This window comes from Notolabrus celidotus, chromosome 8, assembly GCF_009762535.1.
Source record: "Notolabrus celidotus isolate fNotCel1 chromosome 8, fNotCel1.pri, whole genome shotgun sequence".
NCBI classification, from domain to species: Eukaryota; Metazoa; Chordata; class Actinopteri; order Labriformes; family Labridae; genus Notolabrus; species Notolabrus celidotus.
Genome location: NC_048279.1, coordinates 1439922 through 1456118, shown reverse-complemented (window position 1 = coordinate 1456118; position 16197 = coordinate 1439922). Strand labels below are relative to the sequence as shown.

Below are 16197 nucleotides of genomic sequence, written 5' to 3'. Positions count from 1 at the left end.
TCTGAAAACCTCTGACCTGTTGACTCCAGGCCTGGCTCTGCTCATCATGACTTTGGTTTGTTGTTGTAGTTAAGTGAAATACGATCTGGTGATAACACAGAGTGTTTGATTCTGAAAATTAACCGGATGTTTTCATTTTGTTTTGGTGAAACCTGACTTCCTGTCCCGCTCCATCTGCTCTGTTGAGATTGATGCGTCGTGCTCCGGCATCCTGCACAAATAGAAGTCTTGTGTATCTGATCAGGAGGACTCAGACCTGCAGGATCAGAGACACAGCCGGAATGCAACGGAACGGATCCAGTGGAAGTTAACACACTGACTAGAATAGAATCCTATCAGATCCGGTGCCGTAACGGATGGGAGAGGGACTGGACACGGATCTGGTGGAATTTGGCCGTTAGTCAAAGCTAAATCCTCAAGAAGGCATGGTGGTAGGATGAAACGACTCCAACAACGTGAACACTTTCTGGATTTTCAAATGAAGAGCAAACTAAGCCGTGGCCAGCTCAGCCTCCAGCCCCCCTGATGTCACTTTAAAGCCTCTGTACCTTTTTAACTTCAAACTGCTCTTCTTCTTAATGTGTCACTCGTTAAAGAAGACTGGAAAGTATCAGGAAAAATCATTTTAAGACTCGGTTTGTAAAGTTCCCAGCCTGCCATGCTGCTGTGCCTGCTCTGCTTTGTGTACAGTGAAAACTAAAGTGGTGAACTTCAACTCAGAAATAAAACGTGACTCAGATCCATGAGTGTGAGCTTTATTTGGGTTATGGATAATGGCATCAAAGAATCAAAGATAACACGTACACATCAAAAGACCTTCACAGCACCACCGTCTGTGTGTGTGTGTGTGTGTGTGTGTGTGTGTGTGTGTGTGTGTATGTGTGTGTGTGTGTTACAGTATATAGGAAGTGGAAGTGTGTGTCCCTTCAATCAGTGAATGCAGCAGATCAGAGGAAACTTCTGAGCCAATTTCAAACGTCAGCTCTGATTCTCTCTATCATTCCTTCCTCTTGTCCTCTTCTACCTCCTCTGCTTTCTTTCTGTTTCCTCTTGACCTTTTTTTTCACTCACCTCCACACACACACACAAAAACACACACACACACACACACACACACACACACACACACACACACACACACTCCTCTTTCTCCTGAAGCCAAAAAATGTGTTTATCCGTGAGTTCAAAACCCGTCAGTCTGGGATCACAGCACAGTGAGGACGGGAATCTGTCAAACCTTGGTGTGGCACGCCATTTCACCCCACCTTAAAGAGACACTCTTTTTCGAGACAGAGGGAGGAAGAGGAGAGGAGGGATGGTTACGAGCGCGAGAAAAGAGAATATGGTGAACTGAGAAGTTTTCTTGATCAACATGTTTTCTGAGTACTAAGTGGGACAGAGCGAGTTGAGCCAAAGTGGCCCAAAAAGAAATGGAGGAGGAGGAGGAGGAAGAGGATTCTCCAGGATTATTATCCAATCACAGCAACACAACAATCCAACAGCAGACCTGAAGACACTGCTGCATTCAGAGCTCCAGGGGTGAAGAAGAGAGGAGGACAGTTGTCTGAAGTTTGTATACAGTCAAAGTCAGAAGAAATCACACCTGAAATATTGGCATGCATGAGACTGATATATCCTCACATGTAGCCAGGAGAAACAAAGAGAAACAAATGGCCACAGATCAAACAATATTACATAACTGGTGGTTATGGTTATGACTTTAGATATCAAAGCATCTTCATACAGTGACAGTCATTTTAAATTTAGGTTGAAACTGAGTTGATGAGACTAAAAACAGACTGTGATTCAAAAAGTCAAATCTCTGTAATCAGACATAAGACAGCAGGTAAAAGTCCCATCTGATGAAACATCACAAAGTCAGCTTCTCTTACCCCTTTTCCACCAAGGCAGTTTCAGGGCCGGTTTGGAGCCGGTGCCCGACTAAGAACCGGTTTTTCGTGTTTGTGAGTGAACCAGCTCCCAGCCTGGAAAACTGGTTCCAGAGCAGCTCCAACTCTTTGCTGGACCAGAACTGCGAACCGCTTACGTCATGGGCGGGGGGCGGGGTTACCGTGACAAAAAACACAAACAAAACAATGCGTTGCTAGATGACAGACCGTCATGCTGACACACCAGGGCCTATAACTCCATAGCCATCCTGGAGTCGTTCAACATCCAGAGCTCTAACGATAATGGTAAGTTGTGTTGCTGTTTGTCTTGTTTACAGATATGATATGTGCTACTCACTGTATATGATCAATGTTACGTTAAACCATGTAGTTATGTTTGGGTAAAGTTAGCTCACCAACAGCTCATAAGCTAACTTGCTAGCATGGTGCTAGCAATAGCAATAGCTGGTGCTAGCATGCTACGTTTTGCTACTGGCTTACTCAACATATGGCTGCTAGGCCAGCATTGTATAAAGTGTAATAGAAGAGTTTTGTTCATTGTGTTCTCATTTTGTTGTTTACAGAGTTGTAGAGAGGAGACATCTAGACTAGAATTTAAAATCTTTCTTTTAACCTACAAAGCCCTTAAAAATCAGGTACCCTCATATCTTAAAGAGCTCATAGTGTCCTATTACCCCTCTAGAACTCTACGCTCCCAACATGCAGGCATGCTGGTCCTACCTAAAGTCTCTAAAAGTAGTATGGGACGTAGAACCTTCAGTTATCTGGCCCTTCTCCTTTGGAATCATCTACCAGTCAGGGTCCGGGAGGCAGACACGCTCTCTACTTTTAAGAGTAGGCTTCAAACTTTCCTTTTTGATAAGGCTTATAGTTAGAGCTGGATCAGGCTTGGACCAGCTCTTAGTGATGCTGCTATAGGCCTAGACTGCCTGGGGAAGTGGCGCACTGTGATCCTATCTCGCCCTCTTCCCCCCAACCCCCTCATCACTTCCTTTAACTCTCCCTGTCCCATTAAAGTTACTAACCATAGACCTTTCTGGAGTCCCTGAGCTCCCTTGTCTCGTAGGTTCCTCTGAGCTGCCGTAGACGTCCTCCTGCTGTGGACGTTCAGACTCCAGCTGATACAGACGTGCTGGACTCCAGCGGCAACAGCTACTACTACTCGTCTCATCACTATCACCGCTCCCTCTCTCTCTTATTCTCCTCTATCCCTCTTTCCAGACCCAAATCGGTCGAGGCAGATGTCTGTCTAACATGAGTCTGGTTCTGCTCGAGGTTTCTGCCTGTTACAGGAAGTTTTTTACGGTGGCCCTGAGAGCTCACAGCACTGCAACTTAAGAAAACACATGCAAAAAGACAAAGCACAAGCATATTAAGAAAACATCTTCATCAACTTGACAACGCATGTGCAGCATTTACAAAAACGCGCTGCAAAGACCACAACACAACACATTACAAAAACGCGCTGCAAATAGACCACAACACAACAGAAGTGTTTCCAGAGGACACTTACAAGTGATGCACACTTCCGGATATGCTTGTTGACGCGGGTTTTGAATCGGAGTGCTAGTTCTCTTACCGTCAGTGGTGTTGGAAGTGAGATACAATAAGTAAGTGTTTTTGATTTATTGTAACATTGTGACCGCATGATTTACTCTATTGCAGTGATCACTGTTAAACTATCGTTAGCCTTTTGTTTGTAATTAGCCTGCCAATTCTAATAACCTGATAAAATAAATACACACGGTTAATTCATTGTGAAACCATAGATTTGAAGTGGGGTATTGAGTCAATGTTCCTGATGTCTGTCTGTTATTTACTATAGTTACTCATGACTGTCACCAAGTAACGTTCAAGGACGAAAACGAATTCCAAAGATGCAGTTTGACAGCATGAATAATATTTTATGATGTATTCTGACCCATTCTACAAAGAAAGAACGGACAGCAGAAGACAATGTAACATGGTATCTAAACGTCTTTTTCAGATCAAAATGTATTGTCCTTTCTGTGGCGTCGGATTGGATAACTCGCCAAAATTTTGCCATTCCTGTGGGTGAGATATCGGCTTTATAAACGATGCAGCTTCTACAGTATCTGGGACTGCAGGTGAAGAACATTAGTCATCTCAAATTGTGCCCAAAGCTAATATTATCTTATCGAACTGCCTGTATGGGTTATTATTTACTGTACCGCATTGTAATGTGGGATGTTTTTATCTCGGAGCTACTTTTAATAAGTCTCTCTCTCTTAGGGACCAGTGAATGTTCCATCCCAGCGAAGTCAGCTGTGCATCAGTTCATGAGATACAGAGAACTAAAAGAAATTGAGAGGAAGACATTTTCAAAAGCCAAAAAGAAATCAATGAAAACAGTCAAGGTAAGTTAATATTGCTGTTTGATACTGTTAAGTTGCATTGTCTGACACAATAGTCTTATCTTCTGCCTCTGATTTCTCATCTAGATTTCTGTTGGGATGATGGGCAAGACCAAGCATGGCTTTAAGCCCATACGAGGGAAAACTCTACCTCTACATGTTGAACCTCAGTGGTCATCAGAGAAACTTTTGGCAGCTGCATGGAAAAAATTAAAAGATTTCAACCAAGACATGAAAGATGGAGAATATGTCTTGCTCTATCCTGATGGCTCGCAGGTACAACATATCCCTGGGACTCAGACACCCTTTACAATTGAGAAGTACAAAGAGGCCATTGGAAAAGCTTATCAACGGATCACATTGTACATCTGCACCCTTGAGGACTTGTCAGAGAGTAAGTATTGAAAGACAATACATATACAGTTCTGGAAAAAATTAAGAGACTACTGCAAATTTTTCGATTTCTCTGATTTAACTATTTAAAGGTATGTGTTTGAGTAAAATGAACATTTTTATTATACTCTATAAACTACTGACGTTTTCTCCCAAATTTCAAATACAAATATTAACATTTAGCATAGCATTTATTTGCAGAAATTGACATATAAAGATGTTTTCAGACCTCAAATAATGCAAAGAAACCGAGTTCATATTTATTTTTAACAACACAATACTAATGTTGTAACTTAGTAGAGTTCAGAAATCAATATTTGGTGGAATAACTCTGGTTTTTAACAACAGCTTTCATGCGTCTCCACCAGTCTTTCACATTGTTGTTGGGTGACCTTATGCCAGTGGTCTCTTAATTTTTTCCAGAGCTGTACATGTAAAACAAATCAGATTCTTTTTGTGATTAGTGGTTTGAGTTTGTTGGATTCCAGCTACAGTTAAGTTGCTTAGCATGTTATTTGGGCATATATTTGTAAATGAGGAGTGATCACAAAATCTTTTGGAAGGTGACGGAGATGAGGAGGAGGAGGATGCTGATGATGAGGAGGATGATGAGGTTGTTGTTAGGGTGTCCCCCAGTATGTCACTTCTTTCTGACACAGTGGTAGGTACATCTCAGGGATTGATTTGTTCAAGATGTCTGTGCAGTACAGTTCAGCTACAGTAAAATGTTCTGGACAACAGTTATGAGAATAAGCATATACATTGGTTAGATTCAGTGTTAAGGCTATGAATAAGTTCGAGTTTGATGTTTACACTTGGCAGCTATGGACAAGTCCTGAGTGCAGTACACCAGAGTGTAGTCAGTGGTAAGTAAAATTTCTGCTAGCACGTTGTTTTGGTCCCTTTTCCAGTGATATGAATGTCAGTAGGTTTCAGAAAGGATTTTATGTTCTATACAACACAATGACAATTTCTACTAAGTAATTTTTAATTACTTGTATTTTTAGGTCAACCACAACATCCCATTCATCTAATGGAGAGGTATGTAATGTTCTATATTAAACTTGCACTTGTTGTGTTTGTTCTCTGGTTATGTATGCGATGTTCTAACTTTTATTGTGATGTGTAATGTGATCAATGATACAGGCCAAGAGTGTGACAAGGCCCCAACAGACAACCACCTCAGAAGATCAGCATACTTCAAGTGACTTCTACAAGTCAGTCATAAAACATTACTTTAAGAGTTTTTATTCTGACATCTTCAGTATAGTAAGAAAGTATTGGGATAGTGACATCATTTTTCATTGTTATGGCTATATACTTTAGAACAGTGGATTTGAAATTAAACATTAACTATTAGGTTAAATGACTGCACTACAGAGCTAAAGCAACAAAACATCTGTATCAGAATACTTTATAGATTACATGTATCCTATTGTTTAATTCCAAAGGCAATTATTCGTGTACCTTCCTTCCACAGCACATACACCAGTATCTATGCACCTGTCATCATTGACAGCAGTTCTTCAGATTGTGAGGAAGTAGAGAAATTGCCAAAGGAACACAGGTACTATCAGCACCTAGTTGTTTACCTTAAGCCTTTCTTGTTTTTCTAACCCTCAGATAAGATTTATATTGTCTCAAACCAACTTAGACATTTGGAGTTGCTTTCAGTATAGTCCTATGATTTATTAAATCTTGAAAGAACTGTCAAGCTGCTTCTCCTCTGCAGAAGAATATGGTCATGTGGATCTCTTAAAATCTATTACTTAATAAAGATTGTCCTGTCTGAATTATGCTTATCATTTTCGAGTGATGCCGGATAGTTTACTAACAATAAAAAGCCTATACATTTAAAAAAAAGTTCACAGTCACAGTTTAAATAATCCACACAACAACAAAGAGGCAGAGCTTTTCTTGCCTTTAACTGACTGTTTGCTTGTCTTCTACAGTGACGGACCGACAGCTGCAGATGAACTGACAGCTGCAGATGTGGTGTCCAATTTGTCTCTGAAGCTTAACACAAGCTCCTGCAGCAGATTTAACATTAACCGGGCCAATGTCTGGGATGGTGCCTTAAGAGGGTTCAAGCGATCCACATATGACCCTACCCATGCCATGATGGTGAGATTCACAGATGATGTTGGGCAGACGGAAGAGGCTTTGGACACCGGGGGGCCCACTCGAGAATTTCTTACTCTTTTGATGGACGCCATGAAGACAAGACGAGTATTTGAAGGCAAAGATAATGCCAAATACCTCTCATTCGATAGTAAAGGTAATCCTTTTTTGCCACGTTTTTACAATGTTGTAAATTGATTTGTCCTGATATTGCAATATTTGCATTTTCTAGCTTTGGAAGATGATGAATACTTCCACGTTGGAAGAATGATTGCGGTCTCTACTGTCCATGGCGGTCCAGGGCCTCGTTGTCTCCCCCCAAACTTCTTCCTGTACCTCGTTGGTAAAGTAAAGGCATTTGAGGCTACAATTGAGGATATCCCTGATGATGAAGTAAGGAAGGCCCTCCTTGAGGTATGTTGTTGGGTTGGGATGATGAGCAATTTCAAGAAATCATAAAAAAAACACAAAACTTTCCATAAATATTGATACCTTAGTATATGTACAAACATACTGTTGCTACTACTGTACAGACACTGCACTATTAGTCAGTGTTGCATTATATCTAATCTGACATTACAGTTATATGCTGCTCTTATGTGTTGGGAAAAGGCCTGTAGATAATCTCATCTTCCTTTTTACTGATGTGTTAATCTGGCCAGCAGAGAGACATCCAAACTAATGCCTCACCAACCACTGTTTAAGAATTGATGAGTGGTCCCAGCCTCAGTCATTTGTATGAATATAATGTGGTGTTTAACTGTTGTAGTGAAAATAAATAAATGTCATTGCTTTATTTTTTACACTAGATAGTAAATAGTACATCACTAAAGGAACTCCAGAGACTCACAGACAAACACTCCAGCATGCTTCAAACAGCAGGCTGTTACCGCTTCATGAGGACACTGGACGACAAGAAGAAAGTCAAAGATGATTACCTTCAGTGGTATTTCATCTACCGGAACCATTTTTCCATCCAGAGGTGTAACATATTCTGTCTATTTGGTGGGCCTTTAACAATTTTTTTTACAGTTAATGATTCTACAAATGCAAAACTTAGTCTGTGGAAAAACTGTTATGATGATAATCTTAAGGTGGTGTCAGATTTTAAATAATAGGGAATTATTGTAGACTCATTGTCCCTATAAAATAACTCTAACTTGTTATAAATTATTCTAATAACTATAAGTTGTGAATATGTCAATAACTTTTACATGGAAAATGTATATATCCTCCAGTAATTGTTTACATATTCACAATGATTATGCATTTTTTTTCTTTTGAATTGTCTGTCAATCTGTATGTTTTGTAGGTTCAAGGAGGGACTTGCAACTCTGGATTTTCTCAATGCCCTGGAACAGCATCCTGCACTGTTCATGCCATTCATGTGCTACAGTGAGAACAAACTGACAGCTGATGCTTTGGAGAGCTTGTTTCATGTGCAGCTCAGTCCACCTGGTAGCACCATGCGTCAGGAGGAGAACAGAGCACTGAACTACTGGCAAGACTATCTACTCTACATTGAAGGTACTAACTATTATTATAATTCGAAGAAATATTCAGAATCATCCCTGCAACTATCAGTGAGATATAAAGTAACTAAGTTCTTACAGCTGATTGCCAATGTCTACACTGATTCAAAAGTAGCCATAAGATAGATAGATAGATAGATACACCTTTAATCGTCCCACGACGGGGAAATTTGAGTGTTACAGCAGCAAAGAAGATATAGCAAACAGAAGAAAATACTAAACAAAAGAAATACTAAGTGAAAAAGTACAGTGATACAGTAAAAAACAATGAAAAAAGTGCACAGATGAACTAATTATTGCACATTAATAAATAGATAGATGGAGGGGTTATTGCCCTTAGTCCGATTAGATGAGGTTATTGTTGTTGGTTATAAAGTCTGACCACTGCAGGAAGAAAGGACCTGCGGTATCTCTCCGTGAGACACCGCGGGTGAAGAAGTCTGTCACTGAATGAGCTTCCCAGTGTTGTTAGGGTCTCCTGCAGGGGGTGAGACGTGTTGTCCATCAGAGAAGATAGCTTAGCTATCATCCTCCTGTCAGCCACCACCTCCACAGGGTCCAGCGGACAGCCCAGGACAGAGCTGGCCTTCTTCACCAGCTTGTTCAGTCTCTTCCTGTCAGCAGCAGAGATGCTGCTGCCCCAGCAGACTACTCCAAAAAAGATGGCTGATGCCACCACAGAGTCAAAGAAGGACTTCAGAAGAGCCCCCTCCACACCAAAAGACCTGAGTCTCCTGAGCAAAAAGAGTCTGCTTTGTCCCTTCTTGTAGAGTGCAGTAGAATTGTGTGACCAGTCCAGTTTATTGTTCAGGTGAACACCCAGGTACTTGTAAGATTTCACAATCTCAATGTCCGTTCCCTGGATGTTTACCGGTGTGGGTGGAGGGAGCTTGCGTCTTTTGAAATCCACCACCAGCTCCTTGGTCTTTCCTGCGTTGAGCTGGAGGTGGTTTCTCTGGCACCAGACTGCAAAATCCTGGGTCAGTTCTCTGTACTCCATGTCGTCCCCATGGGTGATGAGGCCAACAATGGCAGAGTCGTCAGAGAACTTTTGCAGCTAGCACTTCGCTGTGTTGTGTGTGAAGTCTGCAGTGTAGAGGGTGAACAGGAACGGGGCCAGAACCGTTCCCTGGGGGGCCCCCATGCTGCAGATGATGGTATCAGACTGATAAGGATAAGTTTCAGAAATTGCTGTCTACCAAAACCTGTTCTTAAAAACAAAAGCCTAACATCTTCTTTATCTTGCCTCCCCCTCCTCTCTCCCAGAAAAAGAGGCAAGCCTGTCATTGGAAGACGTCCTCATGTTTGGAACTGGGCTGAGGGAAGTTCCCTCTACGTCAATAAAGCCACAGCCACAAATAGCTTTCCAGAAGGGCTCGCGCTATCCTGTGGCAAATGTGTGTGCCAATACAATCAAACTTCCAATTTCACATACCTATGAAGCCTTTCAAGAAGCCATGGATTTTGGCATACAAAATGCCCCTGGCTTTGGGATTCCTTAACTCTTGTGCCCTCCTTGACCATTAATTTGGTAATTTGAGCTGTACATTGATGTGACCACTTTCTTTGTTAAATCTCCCTGAAAACAAGGTTAATAAAGGGTATTCTCAATTCTATCCCCTTGCCATTATTATATGTCCGCACACGTACGTGCTTGCAATTCTCGTTGCTCTGATTTGTACATGTAAGTGCTTACACATGCATTGCACCTGTCCACATGAAATAATAACAAAATATAATACAAAAAAATCCTATGCCAGCAAAGATGGTACTGAGTTTATTGCAGAGCCTAAAAAAGTGCCTATTTTTCCTCAAAGGTCATATATAAATGTGTTCTTAGGTCTGTGTTCCCCTTGCCCAACAACAACATAATCAGCTTTCCCATAACAATATTTATTGCAGATAATTGCAAAGTGCAAAACAAAAAAAATGCTTGATACAGTTCTTACAGCATGAATATTCCCTGCACATGGCAGCTCAAGCTACCCAGTGGCAGAGGTAACAAAGGCAAGTATGCCGCAGGACCATGCAGGAATGGATATTTCTAAAGTAAGGACATGTTTTTAAGTGATATATAATTTTGAACAGCAGTTGTCCAGTTGACTGGTGGAACCAGCGCACTCTGTCTCTCCAAGTCTGCAAAGTGAATCTGGAGATTGTCATCACCACATAGACTATGTTGAGCTGGCAGAATGCCATCAAACTGGTGAAGGGCTTCCTGGGGCACTGGGAATCCACACTCCCTTCCACCAAACCTAAGGCCAGTCAGAGATGAAAACATTCAATGAAATCCTCACAAATTAAAATCATTTAAGCCTTCAAAGGTAGGTAAAAAAAAATGCTGAATAAGTATTTGAACTAAAACTACAATAAATCGGCTGTAATGCATTTTAAACAAAGACTTTAACTTCTAACAGAAATCAGTCACAGTTTGACAGCAGCTCTTTTAGTCAAACATGGTCATCATATTTGCTACTACAACAAGGCCCCTTTTAGTGTTGAAGCCGATAAATCCACCCTTCTGCTTTGTACATTTACAATGTAGCTTTGGTGTGGAATGGAGCTTGTGTTGTTTAATATATGAATTCCATTCTAATCACGTCTTTAAACTTACATGAGTGAAAATGCAATCTGATATTTACTGAACATGGTCACATCGCATGGGTTAAATACAAACCTGTGAGCGAGGTGGTACATGGCTTCTGGTTTGCCAGATGGACAACGAGATTGACGAACAGGTCGGATAGTGTGGTTGTTCCAAAGTTGTTTGTACTCATCAAGCTCTTTCTGCAAGATGTCCAGGAAAACATACCGCAGTAAGCACTTGTGCTCACGAGTGCCGTTGAAAAGGTGCCCCTCTCTCAGGTCACTGAAGACATCAATCCAGAAGTGAGTCCTAATGGTGGAATGACAACATACACAATGTTTTACCACAGTGCTGAACATTTTTCATATGGAAATGAATTCTAAAACGAATGCTTTCTAAATGTATTAATTTAAACAGCAAGCCTGGTTCTAATCCAGTATGTTTGCATTGGTTCCATTCTTTGAGATTGTCTCCCTTCTAGTTTCTACAACAAACATTTTTCTAATATTAAAATGCTGATTTCTACAACAATAATCTCACATAGCAAAATAGGAGCAAATAAAAACACCTGACCACAGGTGTTAAAAAAATAGAAATCTAATGAAAAATGATGTTGCTTAAGGGCCAAATCCTTGAAAGGACAGGTTCATGATTTTTCAAGTCTGTCAGGTGCCAATATGAACATTAAAACAGGTTTCAATTGCTGTAATCATTACAACTGTATAATACTGGCCATTTAAACATCCCTTCCAAATGTGATTCCGATGTAAGTGATGGGGGACAAAATCCACAGCTAACTTCTGTTAAAAAAAAAAAAAAACACCCCAAAGGTATCTTATGTTAATATGCAGTTTGAGCTAGACAAATCAAGTGTATATCTTCCAAAATTACAGTCTTTAGTATGAAATTCCCCATCTGTTACTATACCTCTGCCACTGCTCAGGAAGGAAATGCTCTCTGGGGAGACGTAAAGAGGGAATTTTGTACTAAAAACACTAATTCTGGAACATACACACTTGATTTCATTAATTCAGAATGCTGAAACCTCAGATAAGCAACAGATAAACTTTGGAGTCTTTTTGTACAAAAGAGTACCCCATACATTAGAGGCATGTTAGCAAGGGGTCTCTTTTGTGGCCAGTATGAACAGGAGAAATGATATGAAAAAACAAACAAACAAAAAATCTATTTTAATAGTATTTTTGTATTTAACTGTCTTTCTAGTGTTGTTTTTCTTACAGACTGTAGACACAGCTGAAAAAAACAAATACAGGACTGACTACATAGCATTACATATAAATATGTTCTTGGAAAAGACTTTAAAAGGCCTGTACCTTTGCTTTCTAAAGAAAGACCACCAACTCTCAATTCTTTGGTTTGCAGTTGAGGTACCATACATGTGACTGAGGGCTCCTGCAAAGTCATCAGTATGTTGGGATCTTAATGCACAGTGAATGGCTGCCATAGTGCCATTTTCAGTTCCACAGTCTGTGCGAAGGCGGGCTGGAAGTTGTCCAAACTCTGATAGACACTGCATATAATGCTGCGCAATGATCCCTGGATCATTATTTGTGCTGCCACTTTTGAGCCACATAACTTTCCTTGAAAAGCCATCGATGCAGCCACTGATGGCAATACCGAAGGGTTTCAGTTTATCATAGCCATCAACATGCCACACTTGGTTTGGTCCCGCTGTGACGTATCCTCTCCGGACAAACCTGCGTCGAGAGCAAAGTTGAACTCCAGATGGATCCAGTCTGGAAAGCGTCTTTCTTACATCATCTCTTTTAACTGTCAGGTGATGCTTTTGTTGCAATGTCTGCCACATAGCTCTGTAACCCAACAGTTGACCTGAGCCACTCAATTCATGGGCAACAGTTGCTTGCACAGTGGCAATGGGAGTATAGTCTATCCTCCTAGTTAGGCCTGCTTCCTTTAGCCTCCTCTTTATGGTGCTCAGACTCACAACAATGTTGTGCCTTTTCTCAAGAAAATCAAGGATAACCTCATATGTGTGGCCCTCTGAGAAGTACTTATGGATGAGCCCTGCTTCTGTGACTTCATCAGATACTGGTTCTGAAGGGAAAAGAGAACAGGGTCGTTAGAAATGAAATTAGAAAATCTACAGAAAAAAATAAATAATAAAGAAAAAAACAGTGAACTGTTCATTGCATAAAAGTGTAGATATTGAATATGCTCAATGTGTGAACAACTTCAGCACGAAGAACAAAAAGAAAAACTTGAACTGGCATTTAACACTCAAGAAAAAATTATCAAGTTGGACCAGGTGCATACAGGATATGCAGATCATGATTACCAAACTTTTACCAAACATATAACATACCCTACATGCAATATATGTGTTTAATTCTGTATATCATGTGAAATCACCTGGTTCAACTTGTTGATGTATTTGAGCTCAATTATATATATATATTATAATTAATTATTATTATTAATTAATTAATTAATTATTATTATTAATTATTAATTATTAATTAATTATTATTAATTATAATTATATATGATTATACATTTATTTGTCTATGCTACCACATCATGCACAAATAAGACATTAAAACTCAAGTCCTAGTGAAATACTTCACTTTTAGGGAAGAGCATACCATCTTCTTGAAAAGGTGCCAAAAACTGAATGTTGCTGCCACAGGAGCCACAAAAACATCCAATATGTCCTGCCAGCTCGATTCCACAATATGGACAATACATTACCTGGGGAAAGGGGAAAAGGAACCATATGAATGCTAAGTGTGGCTTATAACATATCAAAAGTTTAAACCTAAAGTTACACACTTTTACCTTAACTGCATTGGAATTCCAGTACAGCACTCATAAGAAACAGTCATAGGGACAGAGATGTATTTCCTCTCACTGCATGCCAATATTATGCCCAATCTTACTTTATCTCCATAGGGAAGTTATCCAGTGTTAACCAGTGTTAGTAGCCTTCAATTTGCAATTAGTTATTTTAAAGATCGCCAGTCATGTTTCAAAGTCATTTAGTTTGCCATGTTAGCAAAACCCACCGGTAGTATAACTTGCTTGTCCCCTATTAATGGTTCTGGTAGTAACTATAACCAGTTAACATGGTGTTTCACACTATAGTGTGAAGTCTATGGTTTCACAATGAATTAACCGTGTGTATTTATTTTATCAGGTTATTAGAATTGGCAGGCTAATTACAAACAAAAGGCTAACGATAGTTTAACAGTGATCACTGCAATAGAGTAAATCATGCGGTCACAATGTTAAAATAAATCAAAAACACTTACTTATTTAATCTCACTTCCAACACCACTGACGGTAAGAGAACTAGCACTCCGATTCAAAACCTGCGTCAACAAGCATATCCGGAAGTGTGCATCACTTGTAAGTGTCCTCTGGAAACACTTCTGTTGTGTTGTGGTCTATTTGCAGCGCGTTTTTGTAATGTGTTGTGTTGTGGTCTATTTGCAGCGCGTTTTTGTAATGTGTTGTGTTGTGGTCTATTTGCAGCGCGTTTTTGTAATGTGTTGTGTTGTGGTCTTTGCAGCGCGTTTTTGTAATGTGTTGTGTTGTGGTCTATTTGCAGCGCGTTTTTGTAATGTGTTGTGTTGTGGTCTTTGCAGCGCGTTTTTGTAATGTGTTGTGTTGTGGTCTATTTGCAGCGCGTTTTTGTAATGTGTTGTGTTGTGGTCTTTGCAGCGCGTTTTTGTAATGTGTTGTGTTGTGGTCTATTTGCAGCGCGTTTTTGTAATGTGTTGTGTTGTGGTCTATTTGCAGCGCGTTTTTGTAAATGCTGCACATGCGTTGTCAAGTTGATGAAGATGTTTTCTTAATATGCTTGTGCTTTGTCTTTTTGCATGTGTTTTCTTAAGTTGCAGTGCTGTGAGCTCTCAGGGCCACCGTAGTTTTTCCTCTCTGCTGTAACTAGCTAAATACTGTGAGGTGCAATGCTCATGGTGGATTAAGGTGGGGTCAGACTGAGTCTTATCCTGTCTTGGTGTTGGGTCTCTGTTCATAATTTGACATAGAGTGGTCTACACCTGCTCTGTTTGTAAAAGAGTCTTGAGATAACGTTTGTTGTGATTTGGCGCTATACAAATAAAGATTGATTGATTGATTGATTGATTGATTGATTGATTGATTGATTGATTGATTGATTGATTGATTGAGAGACAGATGCAGTGGGGGGAGAGAATGATGCAGCAGAGTGAGGAGATTCATGCTTTGTTGCTGCTACGGATGGAGAGGGTGGAGGCTGAGTCTGAGACCCTCCTTGGGCTAATGAGTCGAATGGTTGCAGTGATGGAAGCCCAGGGAAGACCAACGTGATTTATGTATATATATTTTTTCACTTTTCAATAAAAATCAAAAAAGAGATCTGTCTGAAGTGTTCTTTTTTTAATCAATAGAGAAATGAGTAATAGGTTTGCCAGGCTGTTAATAATAGAATTAGACTATACCGGTTGCTATTTGTGGTTGATTCGTATAGAAATGAGAATAAATATAATGAATGAAAGATGAATTGTTCAATGGTTTAAAATATCACTAGGCGGCCCAACATTATTATCACAGTTAACATCAATGCAGTATAAAGCTTGTACATGTGTATAGAAGTTTTTTATGAACAAATGAAACAAGAGGACTGTGTGTGATTCAATCAAAACTAGGAACATTGACAAACTTGCTTTAAGGAACGTGATCGTGGATGTGCCCAGACAACAGGCGACCTCTGCCTCGCCATCATCATGAAGACTATCTATAAATACAGAAATTGAAATACTGATTACTGATTTGTTCAATAGACACCAGTTTAGTCTACGCTAAACAACAAGCTACATTGGGCTAGCAGGCTAGCAGAGAGGCTAACAACAGTTTACGTTCAGACTTATAGAGAATAAAAACCATTACCTTTCTTCTCGTATGAAGTGGGCGTCCATGCAGAGAACACAGAGTAGCACAGAACTGTTGATACAGTTGGGTCAGTTCTCTCTGGGCCCTCATCTGATTTTGAAAAGCCAGGAGCAACACCAGCAAGCATGCTACGTTGTCTGCCATCATTGTTGTTGTGAGGGAAAGTTCCCGCTAGCGCTGCTGGGAAAAGCGGACACGTAAATCTGATGTAATGGCGTGCCTCCTTCACTCCTTCGAGCCAGTGGAAAAACAAACGGGTGCCATGTTGGTTTGCGATTTGAACCAGCTCCGAACCGGCGCGAGCACCAGACCGGAACCAGAACCCGGTTCCCGTTGGTCGAAATGGGATATGTGAGGATCTGCTG

The 16197-nt window shown here is 40.3% G+C and overlaps 2 protein-coding genes across 2 annotated transcripts; one reads left to right on the top strand and one right to left on the bottom strand.

The window, feature by feature from the left end:
* The first annotated feature begins 3973 nt into the window (after positions 1–3973).
* LOC117816935 (G2/M phase-specific E3 ubiquitin-protein ligase) lies at positions 3974–14819 on the top strand. Its single transcript, XM_034689335.1, has 13 exons — positions 3974–4018; positions 4164–4288; positions 4373–4679; positions 5242–5339; positions 5501–5544; positions 5686–5719; positions 5825–5895; positions 6159–6245; positions 6631–6956; positions 7032–7213; positions 7609–7781; positions 8112–8326; positions 14794–14819. Exons 2-13 carry the CDS (start codon positions 4211–4213, stop codon positions 14805–14807), a joined length of 1629 nt encoding a protein of 542 aa, XP_034545226.1. The 5' UTR covers positions 3974–4018; positions 4164–4210; the 3' UTR covers positions 14808–14819.
* On the bottom strand, positions 10094–13924 carry LOC117816936. Its single transcript, XM_034689336.1, has 4 exons — positions 13543–13924; positions 12253–12994; positions 11009–11227; positions 10094–10586 (listed from the first exon to the last, which is right to left on the bottom strand). Exons 1-4 carry the CDS (start codon positions 13643–13645, stop codon positions 10376–10378), a joined length of 1275 nt encoding a protein of 424 aa, XP_034545227.1. The 5' UTR covers positions 13646–13924; the 3' UTR covers positions 10094–10375.
* Positions 14820–16197: the final 1378 nt, after the last annotated feature.

Bases quoted from the DNA above. Each gene is read 5' to 3' on its own strand.
- LOC117816936 (XM_034689336.1), bottom strand. From the start codon at position 13,645: ATGTATTGTCCATATTGTGGAATCGAGCTGGCAGGACATATTGGATGT. The intron at 12,995-13,542 runs GTATGCTCTTCC...TTTTCCCTTCAG, and splicing joins GGCACCTTTTCAAGAAGATG to AACCAGTATCTGATGAAGTC. The intron at 11,228-12,252 runs GTACAGGCCTTT...TTCCACCATTAG, and splicing joins TCTTTCTTTAGAAAGCAAAG to GACTCACTTCTGGATTGATG.
- LOC117816935 (XM_034689335.1), top strand. From the start codon at position 4,211: ATGAGATACAGAGAACTAAAAGAAATTGAGAGGAAGACATTTTCAAAA. The intron at 4,680-5,241 runs GTAAGTATTGAA...ATCTTTTGGAAG, and splicing joins CCTTGAGGACTTGTCAGAGA to GTGACGGAGATGAGGAGGAG. The intron at 6,957-7,031 runs GTAATCCTTTTT...TGCATTTTCTAG, and splicing joins CCTCTCATTCGATAGTAAAG to CTTTGGAAGATGATGAATAC.